A 23,415-nucleotide genomic window follows, 5' to 3' on the forward strand; every position below is an offset into this window, starting at 1 on the left:
CTTGATAGTAATAGTTATCCAATTAGTTAAAAATATGCATACCTGGCTCTTTTTTCACTTTTTGTGCCAATCTTTCAGACAAACTCTTTTCTTCTGGACTGTGCTCTGGAGAATTCATTGACATATCTTCATCTTCTCCAAACTCCATCTTTTTTGCAACATCTTCTCCCTAATGAAAGTGTATAAAAACATTCAATACAACTCTTGAGAAGGATTATAAGGAAATAACTTCTGCAGACAATTATACCCTACTGTACCCTAAACATTGCAATGCTAGTAAACCAGACACACCTTAATCCTTTTCTTTATTTTTTTGGTAGCTTCTGCTTTCATTGCTGTAGTGACCCTTGGGATAACTCTCCTTCCATGCGGAGATGGCATAACCTCTTGCAGTTGCATTTTCTTCACCTGAGGTCGTCCATTCTTTCCCTTTACCACTTTGCCAGCAACAGCAGATTTCTCTTCCGCCTGCTCTTTAGCTTCTGCACGCTGTTTGGACAGACAATATATAAATAGAAAGAAAAAAATGCTTGGGGAATTTCAATAAAATATGACCAAAATCACACTAATTAGAATGTAATTACCTTTAACCACATTCTCCAAATAAGTGCTAGTTTCCATTGAGGTACTAAAGTTTATAAACTGGTGGTAACAAAAAATGTACATTGACTTTAAAGGAATAGTCTAGTCAAAAATTAAAACTCATGATTCAGATAGAGCATGCAATTTTAAGCAACTTTCTAATTTACTCTTATTCATTTTTCTTCATTCTCTTGCTATATTTATTTGAAAAAGCAAGAATGTAAGCATAGGAGCCAGCCCATTTTTGGTTCAGCACCTGGGTAGCACTTTCTGATAGGTGTCTAAATGTAGCCACCAATCAGCAAGTGCTACGCAGGTGTTGAACCTAAAGATAGCAAGAGAAAAAAGAAAATTTATGAAAGTTTAATTTTGACTTAACTATTCCTTTAATGGAGTTTTTATCACCAATTTCCAATTTTTTTTTAGTAAATCATGAAATGAGTTCCCAAAACTACACAGGAAAGCTTCACAAAGAAGATTTTAGAAGCTGGGTTCTACATGGTGACATTCCTCCACTTCAATCAGTATTAAAGGGATTGCTTTAAAAGATAATCCCTTTATTACCCATTCCCCAGTTTTGCACAGAAAACATTGTTATATTACACACTTTACCTCTGCGATTACCTTGTTTCTAAGCATTTTCTGACAGCCCCTTGATCACATGATTATCTATTGACTGGCATTTAAGCCAATTAGTGCTGTGTTAGAATCCACGGGCGTCAGCACAATGTTATCTATATGGCTTGCATGAACTAGCTTCCCCTGATTTTAAAAGCAAATACAAAAGAATGTGATCATGGAGCTGTCTCGAAGCAGACACACATTTAGATGTTTAACCCTTTCCGGGTCCTTTTCATTTTTAAATAGTGCCCAGCAGGTCTTATTTAATTTTCATGCCATACTTTCCCAATCGTGGAAAAGCTTCATGTCCCTTTGAGCATTACATGAGGAGCTTGAATAGAAAATTTCAGCATGTACCTCCAGAAATACAAAACAGTCAAACTTTAGACCAGTGGAGAAAAGTCTAAAGTGTAACTGTTTTAAAGTTTTTGTATATCTGAAAGTACATGCTGCAATTTTCAAAAGCTCAATGTAGGAGCCCGCCTCTTTGGTTCCGCTATATGCCGGTAGCACCATCTTACCACGCCATACTTTTGAAATGCACAGCTAAATAGCAAGTCTACCAAGTAATCGCTAGATGTCGCTATTTAGCTGTGCAACTCAAACACAAAAAGTCATGTCGGAATATATCCGACATTGGACCTTAAGCGGTAAAACCCTTTGTCAGATATATTCGGGCATAGGACCGGAAAGGGTTAAAGGTTAGAAAGTATGTTAATATAACCATGTTGGTTGTGCACAGCTGGGGAATTGGTAGTAAAGGCGTTCTTTAACTTTTTAAACAGTAAACATTTGTGTTGACTCTCCCTTTAAATTAGAAAAAAAAGTGCTGTATTAACCACATCTGTGTAAATGTAACAGAAAACTCAGCTGCACCCAATGGAAGATTCAGACAATTAAATGTCTACCGCCTGTACTATTGTGCTGTATGTTTGTGCACTACTCACTGGCTCACAAACAAGAGCAGCAGAATAATTTTATATTTGATGGACAGAAGGTGTGCACACTCAGACAAGGGTTCCAGAACCAAAACACTCAGAACCATTAAAAAGATTTAAACCCCCCCCCAGATTTGGGATAGCAGTTTCATGATTTTACAATAAGCAATAACTTTCTGCAAAATTTGGAAAACGCAAGGCAGCTAAATTTGCAAAACAAAATCAGATTAATAACTACACACTTACATCAAGCTCATCAATAAAAGCCGCAAGGTCTCCCTTCCACAAATCAGAGGGAGATTTTCTCTTCAGATCTTCTAACTCAGCATTCTAAAAAAATAAAAAAAAATAAAATAAAAATAAATATTGCATGGTTTAAATGGCATTTTTTTTAAATAGAATCTAAAAAATAAATTAAAAATGCATACATACACGCACATATATACATACATCCACCCGTATATTAGCAAATAAGAATTGCATAACATGATTTCTTAAGCATTTGTTAGCAGATTAAGGAATGTGGGTATCTTGGGAAGGTTTATCTGATATAAGCAACAAATATGGAGTTTTTAATGATGCAAAAAAGAACATTTAAAAAAAAAAAAAAAATGAAATGCAGACATTTACAGCATGAAAAAAACTTAAAAAGTTAATTATGATAACATTAAATGAACAGTAAATTACACTCCAAATACTTGAGCCTATTGACTGCAAAGCAAAAACCTAATACAGCAAACTTCAAACTTTCTTTGTAAATGTATATAATAGATATAAAATGGTTTTAGTTTACAAACGTGTGAATTTCAGACAATGTTACAAACATTTATAGCAGCCAGAGCACATTTTTTATACCAGAAAGCTCCTTTAACTATGCCATGTCCTCAGAATTCTGGCATTTTAAGTGAAGCATACCTTTGTGTCTCTCTGCTTACACAATTCATCCTTTTTCTCCTTGGTCAGGTACCACATAGGCATGTTCAAAAGGTAATTGAAATCTGGCCCACTGCTTTTAGCTTCAGTTTCCTCAGTTTCTTCATCTTCTAGCAGCTCGCCAGCTTCCTCCTGAGGAAAGAAACTTGTGAGATTAAGAGGAAGAGAAGGGGGGGGGGGGGGAAACACACAACACACTACAATCAGCTTCTCTTAGAGAAAAACAGGGAGCGTATGAAAGTTTGGGGAAATACAGTTAAAGGGACATTATACACTCATTTTTTCTTTGCATAAATTTTTGTAGATGATCTATTTATATAGCCCATAAAGTTTTTTTTTTTTTAAATAAATGTATAGTTTTGCTTATTTTTAAAAAACATTGCTCTGATTTTCAGACTCCTAACCAAGCCCCAAAGTTTTATGTGAATACGGTCAGCTACCTTCTCCAGCTTGCTGTTTGTGAAAAGGGTCTTTTCATATGCAAAAGAAGGGAGGGGGGAGTGTCTTATTTGCCACTTGCAGTGGGCTTTCCAGCTACCTTTTCAACAGAGCCAAACTGACAGCTTCTAAGTAAGTTTTTAAACAGTTTTATACTGGATTTTTATATCGGTATCTGTGCATCTTATTCTTTATAGTAGTGTCTATTACATGCAGTTATATGAAAATGAGTGTATACTGTCCCTTTAAATGAAAAATAAATTTCCTAACTTTGCTTTGCATAGTACTTTAACAAGACAACCAAGGTCAACAACCAAAGGAACAGTAACGTCAAAGTGAGTCATTGCATGATTGAGATTAGCCATGCAACAACTTTGCAATTTACTTCTATTCTTAGTTCTTTTGGTATTCTTTGTTGAAAAACTAAATCTATGCTTACCTGATAAATGTCAAAATTTCTTTGACACAATGAGTCCACGGATCAGCATTACTGTTGGGAATCAATACCCAAGCTAGAGTACACAGATAAGGGAGGGACAAGACTGGAAAACTAAATGGAAGGCACCACTGCTTGAAGAAAAAAAAAAAAAAAAAAAACCTCTCCCAAAAGACGCCTCAGCCAAGGCAAAAGAGTAAAAATTATAGAAGTTTGAAAAAGAAAATTTATGCTTACCTGATAAATTTATTTCTTTTACGATATGATGAGTCCACAGATTTCCTCCTTACTTGTGGGATTACGCCTCCTGGTCAGCAGGAGGAGGCAAAGAGCACCACAGCAGAGCTGTATAAATAGCTCCTCCCTTCCCTCCCACTCCAGTCATTCGACCGAAGCTAGGAAGAGAAAGTAAAAGCCAAAGGTGCAGAGGTGACTGAAGTTTAATAAAAATAAAGACCTGTCTTAGAAAATGACAGGGTGGGCCTTGGACTCGTCATATCGTAAAAGAAACAAATCAGGTAAGCATAAATTTCCTTTTCTTTTACAAGATATGACGAGTCCACGGATTTCATCCTTACTTATGGGATACAATAGCAAAGCTATACGACACTGATGAAAGGGAGGGACAAGACAGGAACCTAAACGGAAGGCACCACTGCTTGAAGAACCTTTCTCCCAAAAATAGCCTCGGCCGAGGCAAAAGTATCAAATTTGTAAAATTTGGAAAAAATGTGAAGAGACGACCAAGTTGCAGCCTTACAAATCTGTTCAACAGAAGCATCATTTTTAAATGCCCATGAGGAAGCCACCGCCCTAGTGGAATGAGCTGTAATTCGTTCAGGAGGCTGTTGTCCAGCAGTCTCATATGCAAAACGGATGATACTCTTCAGCCAAAAAGAAAGAGGTAGCCGTAACTTTCTGACCCCTACGTTTCCCAGAAAAAACAATAATGAAGATGATTGACGAAAGTCGTTAGTCGCCTGCAAGTAGAACTTCAGGGCACGGACTACGTCCAAATTATGAAACAGACACTCCTTAGTAGGAGGATTAGGACACAATGAAGGAAAAACAATTTCCTGATTAATATTCTTGTTAGAAACAACCTTAGGAAGAAAACCAGGTTTGGTATGCAACACTACCTTATCGGAATGAAAAATAAGATAAGGAGAATCACATTGTAATGTTGAAAGCTCAGAAACTCTGCAAGCAGAAGAAATAGCAACCAAAAATAAAACTTTCCAAGATAACTTAATATATATGGAATGCATAGATTCAAACGGAACCCCTTGAAGAACATTAAGAACTAAATTCAAACTCTGAGGAGCAATTGGTCTAAACACAGGCTTGATTCTGATGGAAGGGTCCCTGAAAGAGAAGGTCCTGCCTCAATGGAAGCTTCCATGGTGGCAGAGAGGACACGTCCACCAGATCGGCATAACATGTCTTGCGAGGACATGCAGGAGCGATGAGAATCACTGAAGCCCTCTCCTGTTTGATCCGAGCAATCACCAGAGGAAGGAGAGCAAACAGTGAAAACACATAAGCTAGGTTGAACGACCAAGGCACCTATCAGTTCGGCCTGAGGATCCCTTGACCTGGATCAGTATCTCGGGAGCTTGGCATTCTGACCAGATGCCATGAGATCCAGCTCCGGCCTGCCCCATCTGAGAATCAGGTCGGCAAAGCGCTCCGGATGGAGTTCCCATTCCCCCGGATGAAACATCTGTATGCTCAAAAAATCAGCTTCCCAGTTGTCCACTCCTGGTATGTAGATTGATGACAGATAAGAGTGAGCCTCCACCCACCGAATTATCTTGGATACTTCTGTCATCGCTAAGGAACTCCTTGTTCCTCCCTGATGATTGATGTAAGCTACAGTCGTGATGTTGTCCGACTGAAAACTGATGAATTTGGCCGAAGCCAACTGAGCGTTGAATATTGCCCTCAACTCCAGAATATTGATTGGAAGAAGAGACTCAGACCTAGTCCATACACCAAGAGGTTTCAGGGAATTCCAGGCTACACCCTATCCTAGTAGACTGGCGTCCGTTGTCACTATCACCCATGAGGGTCTGTGGAAGCACATCCCTTGGGACAGATGATCCTGCGACAACCACTAAACTCTTGTCTCCTGATCTAGATCTATCTGAGGAGACAAATTTGCATAATCTTCATTCTACTGTCTGAGCATGCTCAGTTTTAGAGGCCTGAGATGAAAACAAGCAAACTGAATGTCCATTGCCGCCACCATTCATCCAATTGCCTCCATGCACTGAGCCACTGATGGCCAAGGATTGGACTGAAGGGATCGGCATGTATTCAAAAATCTTTAACTTCCTGACTTCCGTCAAGAAGATTTTCATGGATACAGAGTCTATCAGAGTTCCTAGGAAAGGAACCATTGTCTGTGGAATTAGTGAACTCTTCTAGATTCACCTTCCACCCGTGAGTCCTTAGAAAGGATAGGACCATGTCGGTATGAGACTTCGTCAGCTGATAAGACGTCTGGATCAGAATATCGTCCAGATAAGGCGCCACTGCAATGCCCAGCGGCCTGAGAACAGCCAGCAGGAACCCTAGAACCTTTGTGAAGATCCTGGGTGCCGTGGCCAGCCCGAAAGGAAGGGCCACAAACTGAAAATGTCTGTCCAGAAAGGCAAACCTCAGGAACTGGTGATGACCTCTGTGGATAGGAATAACATAATTTATGTAAGAACTTACCTGATAAATTCATTTCTTTCATATTAGCAAGAGTCCATGAGCTAGTGACGTACGGGATATACATTCCTACCAGGAGGGGCAAAGTTTCCCAAACCTCAAAATGCCTATAAATACACCCCTCACCACACCTATTCAGTTTAACGAATAGCCAAGAAGTGGGGTGATAAAAAAGTGCGAAAGCATATAAAATAAGGAATTGGAATAATTGTGCTTTATACAAAATCATAACCACCACAAAAAAAGGGCGGGCCTCATGGACTCTTGCTAATATGAAAGAAATGAATTTATCAGGTAAGTTCTTACATAAATTATGTTTCCTTTCATGTAATTAGCAAGAGTCCATGAGCTAGTGACGTATGGGATAATGACTACCCAAGATGTGGATCTTTCCACACAAGAGTCACTAGAGAGGGAGGGATAAAATAAAGACAGCCAATTCCTGCTGAAAATAATCCACACCCAAAATAAAGTTTAACGAAAAACATAAGCAGAAGATTCAAACTGAAACCGCTGCCTGAAGTACTTTTCTACCAAAAACTGCTTCAGAAGAAGAAAATACATCAAAATGGTAGAATTTAGTAAAAGTATGCAAAGAGGACCAAGTTGCTGCTTTGCAGATCTGGTCAACCGAAGCTTCATTCCTAAACGCCCAGGAAGTAGAAACTGACCTAGTAGAATGAGCTGTAATTCTCTGAGGCGGAGTTTTACCCGACTCAACATAGGCAAAATGAATTAAAGATTTCAACCAAGATGCCAAAGAAATGGCAGAAGCTTTCTGGCCTTTTCTAGAACCGGAAAAGATAACAAATAGACTAGAAGTCTTACGAAAAGATTTCGTAGCTTCAACATATTTCAAAGCTCTGACAACATCCAAAGAATGCAACGATTTCTCCTTAGAATTCTTAGGATTAGGACATAATGAAGGAACCACAATTTCTCTACTAATGTTGTTGGAATTCACAACTTTAGGTAAAAATTCAAAAGAAGTTCGCAACACCGCCTTATCCTGATGAAAAATCAGAAAAGGAGACTCACAAGAAAGAGCAGATAATTCAGAAACTCTTCTGGCAGAAGAGATGGCCAAAAGGAACAAAACTTTCCAAGAAAGTAATTTAATGTCCAATGAATGCATAGGTTCAAACGGAGGAGCTTGAAGAACTCCCAGAACCAAATTCAAACTCCAAGGAGGAGAAATTGACTTAATGACAGGTTTTATACGAACCAAAGATTGTACAAAACAATGAATATCAGGAAGAATAGCAATCTTCCTGTGAAAAAGAACAGAAAGAGCAGAGATTTGTCCTTTCAAAGAACTTGCGGACAAACCCTTATCTAAACCATCCTGAAGAAACTGTAAAATTCTCGGTATTCTAAAAGAATGCCAGGAAAAATGATGAGAAAGACACCAAGAAATATAAGTCTTCCAGACTCTATAATATATCTCTCGAGATACAGATTTACGAGCCTGTAACATAGTATTAATCACAGAGTCAGAGAAACCTCTTTGACCAAGAATCAAGCGTTCAATCTCCATACCTTTAAATTTAAGGATTTCAGATCCTGATGGAAAAAAGGACCTTGTGACAGAAGGTCTGGTCTTAACGGAAGAGTCCACGGTTGGCAAGAGGCCATCCGGACAAGATCCGCATACCAAAACCTGTGAGGCCATGCCGGAGCTACCAGCAGAACAAACTAGCATTCCTTCAGAATCTTGGAGATTACTCTTGGAAGAAGAACTAGAGGCGGAAAGATATAGGCAGGATGATACTTCCAAGGAAGTGATAATGCATCCACTGCCTCCGCCTGAGGATCCCGGGATCTGGACAGATACCTGGGAAGTTTCTTGTTTAGATGGGACGCCATCAGATCTATTTCTGGAAATTCCCACATTTGAACAATCTGAAGAAATACCTCTGGGTGAAGAGACCATTCGCCCGGATGCAACGTTTGGCGACTGAGATAATCCGCTTCCCAATTGTCTACACCTGGGATATGAACCGCAGAGATTAGACAGGAGCTGGATTCCGCCCAAACCAAAATTCGAGATACTTCCTTCATAGCCAGAGGACTGTGAGTCCCTCCTTGATGATTGATGTATGCCACAGTTGTGACATTGTCTGTCTGAAAACAAATGAACGATTCCCTCTTCAGAAGAGGCCAAAACTGAAGAGCTCTGAAAATTGCACGGAGTTCCAAAATATTGATCGGTAATCTCACCTCCTGAGATTCCCAAACTCCTTGTGCCGTCAGAGATCCCCACACAGCTCCCCAACCTGTGAGACTTGCATCTGTTGAAATTACAGTCCAGGTCGGAAGCACAAAAGAAGCCCCCTGAATTAAACGATGGTGATCTGTCCACCATGTTAGAGAGTGTCGAACAATCGGTTTTAAAGATATTAATTGAGATATCTTCGTGTAATCCTTGCACCATTGCTTCAGCATACAGAGCTGAAGAGGTCGCATGTGAAAACGAACAAAGGGGATCGCGTCCGATGCAGCAGTCATAAGACCTAGAATTTCCATGCATAAGGCTACCGAAGGGAATGATTGTGACTGAAGGTTTCGACAAGCTGCAATCAACTTTAGACGTCTCTTGTCTGTTAAAGACAGAGTCATGGACACTGAATCCATCTGGAAACCCAGAAAGGTTACCCTTGTCTGAGGAATCAAAGAACTTTTTGGTAAATTGATCCTCCAACCATGATCTTGAAGAAACAACACAAGTCGATTCGTATGAGATTCTGCTAAATGTAAAGACTGAGCAAGTACCAAGATATCGTCCAAATAAGGAAATACCACAATACCCTGTTCTCTGATTACAGACAGCAGGGCACCGAGAACCTTTGTAAAAATTCTTGGAGCTGTAGCTAGGCCAAACGGCAGAGCCACAAATTGGTAATGCTTGTCCAGAAACGAGAATCTCAGGAACTGATAATGATCTGGATGAATCGGAATATGCAGATATGCATCCTGTAAATCTATTGTGGACATATAATTCCCTTGCTGAACAAAAGGTAAGATAGTCCTTACAGTTACCATCTTGAACGTTGGTATCCTTACATAACGATTCAATATTTTTAGATCCAGAACTGGTCTGAAAGAATTCTCCTTCTTTGGTACAATGAAGAGATTTGAATAAAACCCCATCCCCTGTTCCGGAACTGGAACTGGCATAATTACTCCAGTCAACTCTAGATCTGAAACACATTTCAGAAATGCTTGAGCTTTTACTGGATTCACTGGGACACGGGAAAGAAAAAATCTCTTTGCAGGAGGTCTCAACTTGAAACCAATTCTGTACCCTTCTGAAACAATGCTCTGAATCCAAAGATTGTGAACAGAATTGATCCAAATTTCCTTGAAAAAACGTAACCTGCCCCCTACCAGCTGAGCTGGAATGAGGGCCGCACCTTCATGTGGACTTAGAAGCAGGCTTTGCCTTTCTAGCTGGCTTGGATTTATTCCAGACTGGAGATGGTCTCCAAACTGAAACTGCTCCTGAGGATGAAGGATCAGGCTTTTGTTCTTTGTTGAAACGAAAGGAACGAAAACAATTATTAGCCCTGTTTTTACCTTTAGATTTTTTATCCTGTGGTAAAAAAGTTCCTTTCCCACCAGTAACAGTTGAAATAATGGAATCCAACTGAGAACCAAATAATTTGTTACCCTGGAAAGAAATGGAAAGTAAAGTTGATTTAGAAGCCATATCAGCATTCCAAGTTTTAAGCCATAAAGCTCTTCTAGCTAAAATAGCTAGAGACATAAACCTGACATCAACTCTGATAATATCAAAAATGGCATCACAGATAAAATTATTAGCATGCTGAAGAAGAATAATAATATCATGAGAATCACGATGTGTCACTTGTTGCGCTAGAGTTTCCAACCAAAAAGTTGAAGCTGCAGCAACATCAGCCAAAGATATAGCAGGTCTAAGAAGATTACCTGAACACAGATAAGCTTTTCTTAGAAAGGATTCAATTTTCCTATCTAGAGGATCCTTAAACGAAGTACCATCTGACGTAGGAATAGTAGTACGTTTAGCAAGGGTAGAAATAGCCCCATAAACTTTAGGGATCTTGTCCCAAAATTCTAATCTGTCAGACGGCACAGGATATAATTGCTTAAAACGTTTAGGAGTAGTAAATGAATTACCCAAATTATCCCATTCTTTGGAAATTACTGCAGAAATAGCATTAGGAACAGGAAAAACTTCTGGAATAACCACAGGAGCTTTAAATACCTTATCTAAACGTTTAGAATTAGTATCAAGAGGACCAGAATCCTCTATTTCTAAAGCAATTAGTACTTCTTTAAGTAAAGAACGAATAAATTCCATTTTAAATAAATATGAAGATTTATCAGCATCAACCTCTGAGACAGAATCCTCTGAACCAGAGGAATCATCAGAATCAGAATGATGATGTTCATTTAAAAATTCATCTGTAGGGAGAGAAGTTTTAAAAGATTTTTTTACGTTTACTAGAAGGAGAAATAACAGACATAGCCTTCTTTATGGATTCAGAAACAAAATCTCTTATATTATCAGGAACATTCTGCACCTTAGATGTTGAAGGAACTGCAACAGGCAATGGTACTTTACTAAAGGAAATATTATCTGCTTTAACAAGTTTGTCATGACAATCAATACAAACAACAGCTGGAGGAATAGCTACCAAAAGTTTACAGCAGATACACTTAGCTTTGGTAGATTCAGCACTTGACAGCGATTTTCCTGTAGTATCTTCTGACTCAGATGCAACGTGAGACATCTTGCAATATGTAAGAGAAAAAACAACATATAAAGCAAAATTGATCAAATTCCTTAAATGACAGTTTCAGGAATGGGAAAAAATGCCAAAGAACAAGCTTCTAGCAACCAGAAGCAATAAAAAATGAGACTTAAATAATGTGGAGACAAAAGAGACGCCCATATTTTTTCGCGCCAAATAAGACGCCCACATTATTTGGCGCCTAAATGCTTTCTGGCGCCAAAAATGACGCCACGTCCGGAACGCCGACATTTTTGGAGCAAAATAACATCAAAAAATGACGCAACTTCCGGCGACACGTATGACGCCGGAAACGGAAATAGAATTTTTGCGCCAAAAAAGTCCGCGCCAAGAATGACGCAATAAAATGAAGCATTTTCAGCCCCCGCAAGCCTAACAGCCCACAGGGAAAAAGTCAAATTTTAAGGTAAGAAAAATGTTAAAATAAAATGCATTATCCCAAATATGAAACTGACTGTCTGAAAATAAGGAAAGTTGAACATTCTGAGTCAAGGCAAATAAATGTTTGAATACATATATTTAGAACTTTATAAACAAAGTGCCCAACCATAGCTAGGAGTGTCACAGAAAATAAGACTTACTTACCCCAGGACACTCATCTACATATAGCAGATAGCCAAACCAGTACTGAAACGAGAATCAGCAGAGGTAATGGTATATATAAGAGTATATCGTCGATCTGAAAAGGGAGGTAAGAGATGAATCTCTACGACCGATAACAGAGAACCTATGAAATAGACCCCGTAGAAGGAGATCACTGCATTCAAATAGGCAATACTCTCCTCACATCCCTCTGACATTCACTGCACGCTGAGAGGAAAACCGGGCTCCAACTTGCTGCGGAGCGCATATCAACGTAGAATCTAGCACAAACTTACTTCACCACCTCCATCGGAGGCAAAGTTTGTAAAACTGAATTGTGGGTGTGGTGAGGGGTGTATTTATAGGCATTTTGAGGTTTGGGAAACTTTGCCCCTCCTGGTAGGAATGTATATCCCATACGTCACTAGCTCATGGACTCTTGCTAATTACATGAAAGAAATTAAGATATGCATCCTTTAAGTCCACTGTAGTCATATATTGACCCTCCTGGATCAATGGAAGAATTGTCCCAATAGTCTCCATCTTGAAGGATGGGACTGAGAAACTTGTTTAGACTCTAGATCTAAAATGGGTCAGAACGTTCCTTTTTTTTTGGGAACCACAAAAAGATTTGAGTAAAATCCCTACCCCGTTCCTGCTTGGGAACGGGACAAATTACTCCCATAATGGAGAGGTTTTTTACACAACGTAAGAACGCCTCTCTTTTTATCTGGTCTACAGACAATCGAGAAAGAAGAAACCTTCCCCTTGGGAAGGAATTTTTGAATTCCAACTGATAGACCCGAGACACGATTTCTAGTGTCCAGGGATCCTGAACGTCTCTTATCCAAGCCTGGACAAAGAAAGTCTGCCCCCCCCCCCCCCACTAGATCCGGTCCCGGATCAGGGGCCACCCCTTCATGCTGATTTGGGAGCAGTAGCAGGCTTCTTGGGTTGTTTACCCTTGGACCAAGCCTGGTTGGGTCTCCAGGTGGACTTGGTTTGTCCAAAATTCCCTTCCTGTTTAGCAGAAGAGGGGACTCCCTTCAAATTTCAAAAGGAACGAAAATTACTGTCTACCCCTTTGCCTAGATGTTTTATCCTGAGGTAGGTGATGACCCTTACCTCCCGTAATGTCAGAAATGATCTTTCAAGACAGGCCCAAATATATTAATATATATATATATATATATATATTTCTATTAATCTATCCATCTCTATAATATAACTATTGATGTGGTCCCTGCGATTCTGATGCCTATCTCCGATGTACCCTCCTAGGACTCTGAATTGGGGGGTAGGAAGAACCTGTCCTAGGGGGAACAATCTGACTCAGGAAGTGCTTTGCCCCAGACAGATTTGGAGGTCATGTCTTTCAGATTTAAACTTGAACACCTCCGTCTGTTGCTGCGGGAACTTTTGATGGCTCTGGACAACTGACTCTATTGTGGTACCGAGAGAAATTGTGTAAGATGGACAAATACTTAGAAGTTCCTTCTTATTCTGATGTCTTTTCGGTTCCTAAGATAATTTCGGAAATTGTTACACTGGAATGGGAAAGATCGGGAATACCGTTCTCACCTTCCCCTATTTTTAAGAAAATGTACCCTATAGCTGACACCGTTCGGGACTCTTGGCAAACTAATCCTGAACTCAGCTGTAGATGTTATAACGAACGGCTGTCCGGTCCCAACGCATGTGTTAACAGTTTGAGGACTTTGTTTATAACCCTCTCGTTCCTTCTGATAACACATAGCACTGCCCATCGTGGGCGTTTCAAAAAGCAATCTCACGGTCGGCATTTTATATTAAAGTTAAGCCCCCGGGAGTAGTGAAAAACCACCTCATACTGAGCCTCTCTCCTCAGCCCCCGTGATTTAAGCCACCAGGAGCAGTGAAAAACCACCTCATATTGAGTCTCTCCTCAGCCCCAGTGCCTGCCTAAAAAGTGCTTTCGTATAATTTCCCTCCTTTTATCTATAGGAGGCTTTATGTCCCAAACAATTAAAGTGCTCCACTTCCTGAGATCCTTTTTTATTTCCCAGACCCAGAATAAAAAGTCAGCACTTACCTCAAATCTAACAGACAGCAAGGCAGCTAACCAGGTTTGAGAGGTCCTCTCTCACATAGTTCTGTGGAAAAAAGATAAAGCCTGAGTAATCTTACTTAGGCTATCAGGATTAGGGCAGCATAAATATTTGGGAGGCGCAGTGAGAATTATGTCCCACAAGTTCCCATTGCTCTAAAGCCACCACTGCTCTATTGAAGAGACTGATATGGACTACAGCTACACCCAGAACAAAGCAGTACAATCTTGTACTACTTAAAAAATAAACTCTTGATTGAAGAATCCTTTACTAACATCTAATTTTACCGCTTCCTTGCTCTAACGTAGGCAAAAAAAAATGAAAAAAAAAAATGACTGGGGTGGGAAGGAAGGGAGGAAATATTTAACAGCTTCACTGCTTCCTGCTGGGCAGGAGTGATTTTCCCAACAGTAATTAAAAGATGATCCATGGACTCATGTCAATAGAAATAATTACCTAGGTAGGCACAGGAGCAGCAATCCACTACTGGGAGCCAGCTGATTGGCAGCTGCGCATATGCAGCATCAATAGCTCAACTGTGTTCAGCTAGCTCTGAGTAGGTCATTGTTGCTTCTTTAACAAGAGAATGAACAAAATTTAAAGTGAATGTAAACTTATGAATTAGTGCCCGGTTTTTGAAAATACTATTAAAGAGGCACTTTCATTCATGAAAGTTTACACTGCAGCGCATTTCTTACATATACTTACCTTTCTCTTCAGCGACGCAGGATCGCCGATCCCCACCCGCAGCACCTCAGTACTTACGTCACCAATGATGAAACCAGTTTACTCCACTCATGGCTTCCCCCCAGAGTGTCCATCTTGTGAGGGCACAACGTGATGGAAGGAAGCCGGTTTTATCATTGCTGTGTAAGAGCATGAGAAGCGGGCAGGGGATCGCCGATCCTGCGCCGCTGAAGAGAAAGGTAAACATATGTAAAAATATGCTGCAATGTAAACTTTCATGAATTAATGTGCCCCTGTTTTTAATAGTATTTTTAAAAACCGGGCACTAAATTATGAAAGTTTACATTCACTTTAAAAGGAAAGTGTTTAAAAATGTATGCTCTAGTAGCCCTATTGGGATGGGTGGGTGATCATTGTCAGGGTACCTGTGAAATAATATTAAACTACAGATGTATCACAGCCTAATATTTCATTTTTGTCTAATATCTAATTTGAGATGAATTGGTCTCACTATAGCCCCAACCCCCTCTTGTTCTGAAACACAGATGTGCAGAACAAAAGAAATAGACACTTGTAAAACTCAAGATGTCAATTTAACAGAGGATCCCTCTTCTATGTAATAAATTATGTAATAAATTATCAGGCAATGACCCCATGTGGAGATACAGACAATGTATGAGATGGGTCTTTGAGGCTTGAGTGTATGCAGAGAAAAAAACCTGTTTTTACAGAGGAAAATGACCGTTTACACTTAGGTGTTAAATTGGTACCTGCTGAGTCAAATACACAAAGCGCAGACATACGTCTCAATGGAAAATAGCAGGAGAATAACAAAATGTATGCTTACCTGATAAATGTATTTCTTTTTTGACATGAGTCCACGGATCATCTCAATTACTATTAGGGATATTCACCTCCTGGTCAGCAGGAGGAGGCAAAGAGCACCACAGCATAGCTGATAAATATCACCTCCCTTCTCTCCCAACCCAGTCATTCGACCGTAGTCAAGGAGAGGAAGGAAGTAATAAGGTGCAGAGGTGTCTGAAGTTTACAAACCCAACCATCTGTCTCAAACAGGGCGGACCGTGAACTCATCGTGTCAAAAAAGAAAAATTTATCAGCATAAATTGTTTTCTTTTTTATGACACAAGTCCACGGATCATCTCAATTACTAATGGGATCCAATACCAAAAGCTAGAGTACACAGATGATACGGGAGGGACAAGACAGGGAACCTAAACGGAAGGCATCACTGCTTGAAGAACCTCTCTTTCACCTCACTTTGACTACTTCCTATCACTAACGCAGGCAAAGAGAATGACTGGGTTGGGAGTGAAGGGAGGTGATATTTATCAGCTCTGCTGTGGAGCTCTGTCGCCCCCTGCTGACCAGGTGGTGAATATCCCATTAGTAATTGAGATGATCCGTGGATTCATGTCATAAAAAAGAAAACTGACATTTTGCTGAAAGCATATAAGAATTTAAATCTTGGTTTTGGAAAGAGAAGTTAGAAATTCATCTATTTGATCATCTCAAAGATTTAATTGATACTCAGACTGTAATATATATATATATATATATATATATATATATATATATATATATATATATATATATGGATCTGAGAAATGCATTTCAGGTTTGTAATAAATTAAATTAACTGTATAACGTTATTTTAAAGATGTATGAAACATCTTGATTTTTACAGGAGTATAGTGGTACACTCTGCAAGAGATATACAGATATGCAATATTTATATTAATATCAGAAGTTGAAAGCCTGAGAGACTTCAACATGTCTTAAAGGGACACTGAACTCAAATGTTTGTCTTCATGATTCAGATAGGAGTAAATAAGAAAGTTGCTTAATTGCATGCTCTATTCATTTTTCTTCGTTCTCTTGCTATCTATTTTAAAATAATAAATGTAAATCTTAGAAGCCAGCCCATTTTAGGTTCAGCACCATTAATAGCCCTTGCTTATTGGAGGCTTACATTTACCCACCAATAAGCAAGCATAACCCAGGTTCTCAACCAAAAATGGGCTGGCTCCTATGCATCACATTCCTGCTTTTTAAATAAAGATAGCAAGAGAACGAAGAAAAATTCATAATAGTAAATTAGAAAGTTGCTTAAAATTGCATACTCTATCTAAATCATAAAAGAAAAAAAAATGGGTTTAGTGTCCCTTTAAACCAATAAAAGATAAAATTTCAAAAAAAAAATTGCATACTCTATCTGAATCATTAAAGAAAAACTTTGTGTTGAGTGTCCCTTTAACCTATGTATTTTTGAAAACAGAAGTCTTAAGGATTTTAAGTTTGGACAAATCATATATATAGTTTTCAAACATTAAATATGTGCCTCAGACTATTCAAATAATAGGTACAAATAAATGGATACGAGATTGTATAACATTTTTAAACATGAATATTTGTTGAATTTAATAAGTAGCTATACAGTCAATTTAAAAATGTCCAATTTATTTCAAATTTAATAACCTATTTTTATTTTTCAGGCATCTGACAAATGCATATGTGGTTGTCCCATAAATTGTGTCATATGTTATGTGCACTCAGCAAGAGATATGTATGCTCAATATTCTGTATTTGTATTAATATGGGATAATGGTCGAGTTTAGCTTTGAAGGCATCTTCTAAAATAGTCGGAAGTGTATCATGTTTAGTATTAAAATGCAGATTAAAAAGTATGACATAATCCAATACATATGGAACATGTATTTTCTTAATACTGGAAATTATAAAGTATATTTAATAAACATTTTAAGGTGAGATATTTAAACTGCAGCAATATTTGATGGTAAAACTGCATTTCTGGTTGTCTGCTGCCATCTAGTGGTTTATGCAAGAATTACAACCAAAAGGAATTATAGTATCAAATAACCTATGAGATGTTTACATTTCCAGAGCCAATCAGGGACAAGCTCCGTTAAGGGCCAATCAAAATCTTGTGGGAATGATTAAAGAAGAGGAGGGATTCTTTATTTTGAATAAAGACCCACACACACACACTAGACAAAGGACACAGACTCAAAGAAGCATAAACTTTAGAGAAAAATATACAGGTTTTAAACCAAGTATATTCTCTGCTATTTTGGGACACTTTCTTGGACAAATGAAGATGACAATTTTGAGGCCTGTACCTTTGCACAGTGGTTAAACCCTTCTTAGATGACCCATAAGAAGAAGCTGAACACTCTTTGGTTATTTGGTGATGTATATGACAGATTATATATATGAGAGAGAGAGAGAGAGATCATACACATCACCAAATAACAAAAGAGTGTTCAGCTTCTTGTTTTAAATCAAATGTATTCTAAAACTATAGTTATATTGTAGTTGTGATTTAAAAGGAGAATTTATTCTTATATCTAATATTAGACCAAGGGTAATAAGTATACTGGTATTAAATAATATTTAGGAAAAATGTATTTTAATATTGATATAGATATATAGATATATATATATACACACACACATACAGGTAGCCCTCAGTTTACGCCGGGGTTAGGTTCCAGAAGGAATGGTTGTAAATCGAAACCGTTGTAAATTGAAACCCAGTTTATAATGTAAGTCAATGGGAAGTAAGGGAGATAGGTTCCAGGCCCCTCTCAAAATTGTCATAAGTAACACCTAATACATTATTTTGAAAGCTTTGAACTGAAGACTTTAAATGCTAGACAGCATTACAAACCTAATAAAATAATAACACAACATAGAATATATAATTAAAGTTAAATGAACAAAAACATTTGCTAAACAGCATTATAAACCTAATATAATCACACAACACAGACTTTACTTGCATTTTTCTGCAAACAGTTCTTTCTATGCATTCCAATCTGGACTGATTTATAGACAGGAAGATCTTGTTCCTTTGAAATCTGCTCGATAGCTCAGGTCTGGTTAAACTGATTAATTTCAGCTTGCTTGGCTTTGCTGCAACACAAGCAGACAGCTCCACCTACTTCTATTTTAATAAATGCAATGCTTCTCAATGTTTTTTTAATAGCAGTCACATGACTGGAAAAAAAGGTTGTTATTCTGAAACGTTGTAAATTGAACAGTTGTAAAACGAGGGACACCTGTGTGTATATATATATATATATATCTATAGATATATCTATAGATATATCTATATATAGATATATATATTAGAACTTGCCTTATTGTAGCTAAATAAGAGGTAAATGCAGGTCACACATATTGGCATATAAATTTGCTGTTTGCATTAATATATACAACTTCTGGTGTTTAAGTTATATATAATAATTTGTGGGCTAAGTAGCTTAGACTTGTCTGAAAGTTATTTCAATCTATTGAGATCAAGTAAGATTTGTGTGAAGTATCTTGTTATATTGTATAACTAAACACTGTTAAGTTAGCGGTCCATATTGTGATATTTTATTGTGGTATTTTAATGTGATTCATTGTAAGTAAAGTTAATTTTTAAGGTATATCGTTCATGATCTGTTGTATAGAATATTGTAACGAAATAAGCATACATAATTGATTCATCAGCTTTTCTATATAAATATATTTCAATGTGTTTATAAATTTAGCTAATCTCAAGAATTTAGAAATAAATATTAAAGGGACATTAAACACTTTGAGATGGTAGTATAAAATGATAAATTGTATATAATAAAACAACTCTGCAATATACTTTCATTATTTATTTTGTCCTCTTTGCCTGTAATTCCATTCTGAAAATGTGAGCTTTTCAGTTCCTGTTAGAAATGGAAGTGCAGAACACTGTTAAATCCAGCACAACCATTGGCTGCACACTCTAGTGACCTATTTATAACTGACCCTAATTGGCCACAGTAGAGAAGGTAACAAGTTACAACATGGCAGCTCCCAGTGTTTTATAGACACTAAAACTTTACTTATTTTGTCACTTTTTAAACAACTAATGAAACTTTCAAAAACACATCTACATGTTAGTCATGGACTAATCTTTTCTTTGAATGCATCATTCTATCTAGCATGTATTTAGTGTTTAATGTCCCTTTAATTTCAATTGTTTCGTATATACATATTTTAAATGGAGGTGATTTTAAAGAATAAATAAATTGTATTATAACCCTGGTATATACTGACAAAATTCACAAGACACTTTCAAATTTAGTATATATCACAACATACCTTTGCTTGAGTGTCCTTCCAGACTTTTACTGGATCAGAATCATATCCTCTCTGGATAAGCATTTGTATGATCTCTTTTTTCGGCTTATTTTCTAGAAAGAAAGTAAACTTCATTATGTGCTTCCAGGTGGCAGTGTGCACAAGGCTTGAATGTTAAATCAATTATTTATACTCATAACTTACCAATGACTAGCTTTCCCTCTATCTTCTCCAGGATAAAGCGAGCTTGATTGCTGAGTTTAGATGCCTCTGCAGTTAGCATGCCCAACATCCAATCCTTCCTTAGCCCATAATAACGAAGTCGCAGCTCGAAGAATTCACGTAAGATGTCCAGGGCTGTTTCATATTTCTTCAAACATCCCACGTGGTCAAAAAGTACCTGATTATATAGCAGTATTATATTAGCATTTTAAAAAAGCTACAGAAGAAAAGCTACAGAAGCCTTTGTATGTGAAATCCAACAGGTGCTTAAGTGTTGCATAGATTACCCACCATAGAGTTACATGTAAGTGCAGTCTGAAGCTTGAAAACTTTGTGCAATCCAGCTGCTTCAGCCTCTGCAAGTTTCTCTTCCGTCATCTTCACAATGAACCTCACAGTGGTGTCTGTGTGGTATTCTTTATAATCCACAATCAGAGGAGGAGTCTTCTCTGTACCATTCAGCATAGGCTCCAACACTTGCTCCTTGTAAGTCTAGTAGCAAAAGCAAAGTTCACTTAAAGCAACCTCAGAAACAGATGTAGCACAAGCTTGTATATCATCTCTACAGATCTTTAATAGTAATCATATGCAAATCTGAGATTCTATATAGCAAGAAAACATTTTCAACGTACATGTCTGTTCATAAATTAGGCAGAAAAAAAAAAATATTTAAATATGTATGCACGATAAACTCATTTACCTGTGTCCAGGTTCTTACTGGCAGCTCCGAAATTTCAATGGTCGTTGTATCAAGCACAGAAACTTCCCCATTAAAAATGTACTGATTTGGACCAAGCTCCTGAATTACTCCCTTGAAATTCTTGTAACTTGGAAGCTATAAGTATAAAAAAAAAAAGAGAAAAAAGTGATTATATATACATATACACACACACACACTCAGGGGATCCATATAGTGAGAGTAGTCAGTATAGCAAGTCAATAAGTTGGGACAGTAATCAGGGGAAAAAAATTAAATAAAAAATGACTTTCCAGATAATTTCCTTTCCTTATGTATGGGAAGAGTCCACAGCTGCATTCCTTACTTGTGGGAAATACTGAATCTGGCCACCAGCAGGCGGCAAATACACCCCAGCCAAAGGCTTAAATACCTCCCTCACTTCCTCATAACCCCAGTCATTCTGCTGAGGTAACAAAGGAACAGTAGGAGAAACAGGGTAAAAAAGGTGCCAGAAGAAAACATTTTAATTTAGGGCCGCCCATCAGAGAACACGGGCAGGAGCTGTGGACTCTTCACATACAGAAGGAAAGGAAATGATCTGGTAAGTCATAATTTATGTTTTCCTTCTTAATATGGGAGGAGTCCACAGCTGCATTCCTTATTTGTAGTAAACATATGCCCAAGCTCTAGAGTACACTGAATGCTAATGTGAGGGGAAAAAGAGGCAGACCCTAATCTGAGGGCACCACAGCCTGCAAAACCTCTCCCGAAGGCTGCTTCAGCAGAAGCAAAAACATCAAACTTGTAAAATTAGGAAAAAGTATTTGAGGACTAGGTAGCCGCCTTAAAAATCTGATCCAGAGGCCTCATATTTGAAAGCCCAAGAGGAAACCACTGCCCTCGTAGAATGAGCCGTAATCCTCAGAGGAGGCTTTGGTCCTGCTGACTATGCTGAACGGATGACACTCCTCAGCCAAAAAAAGATATGGAAGCTGAAAAGGCCCTCTGACTCCGACGCTTGCTGGAAAGGAGAACAAACAGCGAAAGAAGTTTGTCTAAATTCCATTGTGGCCTGAAGACAGAATTTCAAGGCACAAACTACACCCAGAATTATGCTATAAACTATTCTTCGGAGGATTAGGACATAAGGAGCCACAATCTCTTGTTTGATGTTGCGAAATGACACAACCTTAGGAAGAAAACCTAACTTAGTTTGTAGAACAGCCTTATCAGAATGGAAAGCCAGATAAGGAGGGACGCATTGCAAGGCAGCAATCACAGATACTCTGTGCGCAGAAGCAATCAGTAGAAAAGGAACCTTCCAAGACAACAATTTTTTGTTTACTTCATGCATAGGCTCCAATGGAGCCTGTTGCAAAACTTAAAGGGGTAGAAATTGATTCCCATGTGAACCTAATTAAAATATATTACAGGTATACCCCGCTCATACAGCGGGTTAGGGACCGGAGCCCCGCTGTAAAGTGAAAACTGCCTTAAAGTGAAACAAGGCAGTTTAAGCTTTCTTTTCAGTGTTTAAAATCTTGAAAACATGTTTGAACTAACATATATTAGGGGTGCAATAGAGATAACGTTTAGTTTAACACTAGCACAGCAAGTATTAAATTAGTATTCAATAAATACTGCATCTGTAAAATAGTGACAATTACTGTAGTAAAATTTGCCAGACTATAGAACTGAGACACAGATTGCACTGCAATGCTGTTAACAGAGTGAACTGTGCATAACAAAATGGTGCCATTCACTTTTCTCAATGATTACAGTACTGTTTAAAAATCCTTGGAGGCTGAATTTCAGCTCCACAAAGCGCTGTATTAGTGAATCGCTGTAAACTTAAGCGCTGTAAGGTGAGGTATACCTGTATTATAATAACTATTATAAATGTAATCATTTAAAATAGTTTTTGTTAAATTAAGCTTTCACATAACAATTTTAAAGGTTAAATTGTCATGAAATATGCGGTTATGAGGTATGGCTCATAATCCGCATCCGCCCCCATCCAATGGCAAAGCAGCTGGGCCCCTTAATTTAAATATTACATTCAGTCAGCATTGCATGCGCAGTACTGGCGTTAAAACACAGCTGTTCACAGCTTATTCATCCTATTGGTTGAAGAGGCAGCTTTACACCGGCAACAGAGGAGACAGGGAATAATATAAACAGGTACTCTATTACCCACGCTTCAGGATGCAAGTTTATGATGAGAGCTGTGCAAGGATTTACAAGCTGCTTCTGTCCTACTTCATCCCTGCACTAAGGAGAGCAGCGTGTATACTAGAATTCTTCCCTGCCTGTGATAAAGTCCATCTCTGTTTTAGAGGTTGAATACGGCAGTGTTTGAGAGCTATGTTTATTTAAAGGGACAGTTTACTCAAAAATGTTCTCTTCTTTAATTTGTTCCCAAGTAATCCACTTTACCTGCTGGAGTGAATTTAATTGTTTACAAGTAGCTCCTTTACCCTTATATTGGCATTTGAAATAGTTGATTTAGCATGTGGTATCCCCACCTATTTTAAAAGTTTGTGGCCGCAGG

The 23,415-nt window shown here is 38.2% G+C and overlaps 1 protein-coding gene across 1 annotated transcript in view; it reads right to left on the reverse strand.

Moving 5' to 3' along the window:
* TOP2A (DNA topoisomerase II alpha) overlaps positions 1-23,415 on the reverse strand; it is a 129,183-nt gene that overhangs the window by 41,854 nt on the left and 63,914 nt on the right. Inside the window, exons 22-29 of the mRNA XM_053698397.1 lie at positions 20,886-21,020; positions 20,477-20,677; positions 20,168-20,363; positions 19,985-20,076; positions 3,057-3,206; positions 2,388-2,471; positions 292-489; positions 43-169 (exon numbers count right to left, since the gene is read on the reverse strand). Coding sequence (XP_053554372.1) covers positions 43-169; positions 292-489; positions 2,388-2,471; positions 3,057-3,206; positions 19,985-20,076; positions 20,168-20,363; positions 20,477-20,677; positions 20,886-21,020 — 1,183 coding nt within the window. The remainder of the gene's footprint in view (positions 1-42; positions 170-291; positions 490-2,387; positions 2,472-3,056; positions 3,207-19,984; positions 20,077-20,167; positions 20,364-20,476; positions 20,678-20,885; positions 21,021-23,415) is intronic.

Source organism: Bombina bombina, chromosome 1, assembly GCF_027579735.1.
Source record: "Bombina bombina isolate aBomBom1 chromosome 1, aBomBom1.pri, whole genome shotgun sequence".
In the NCBI taxonomy this organism is placed as follows: domain Eukaryota; kingdom Metazoa; phylum Chordata; class Amphibia; order Anura; family Bombinatoridae; genus Bombina; species Bombina bombina.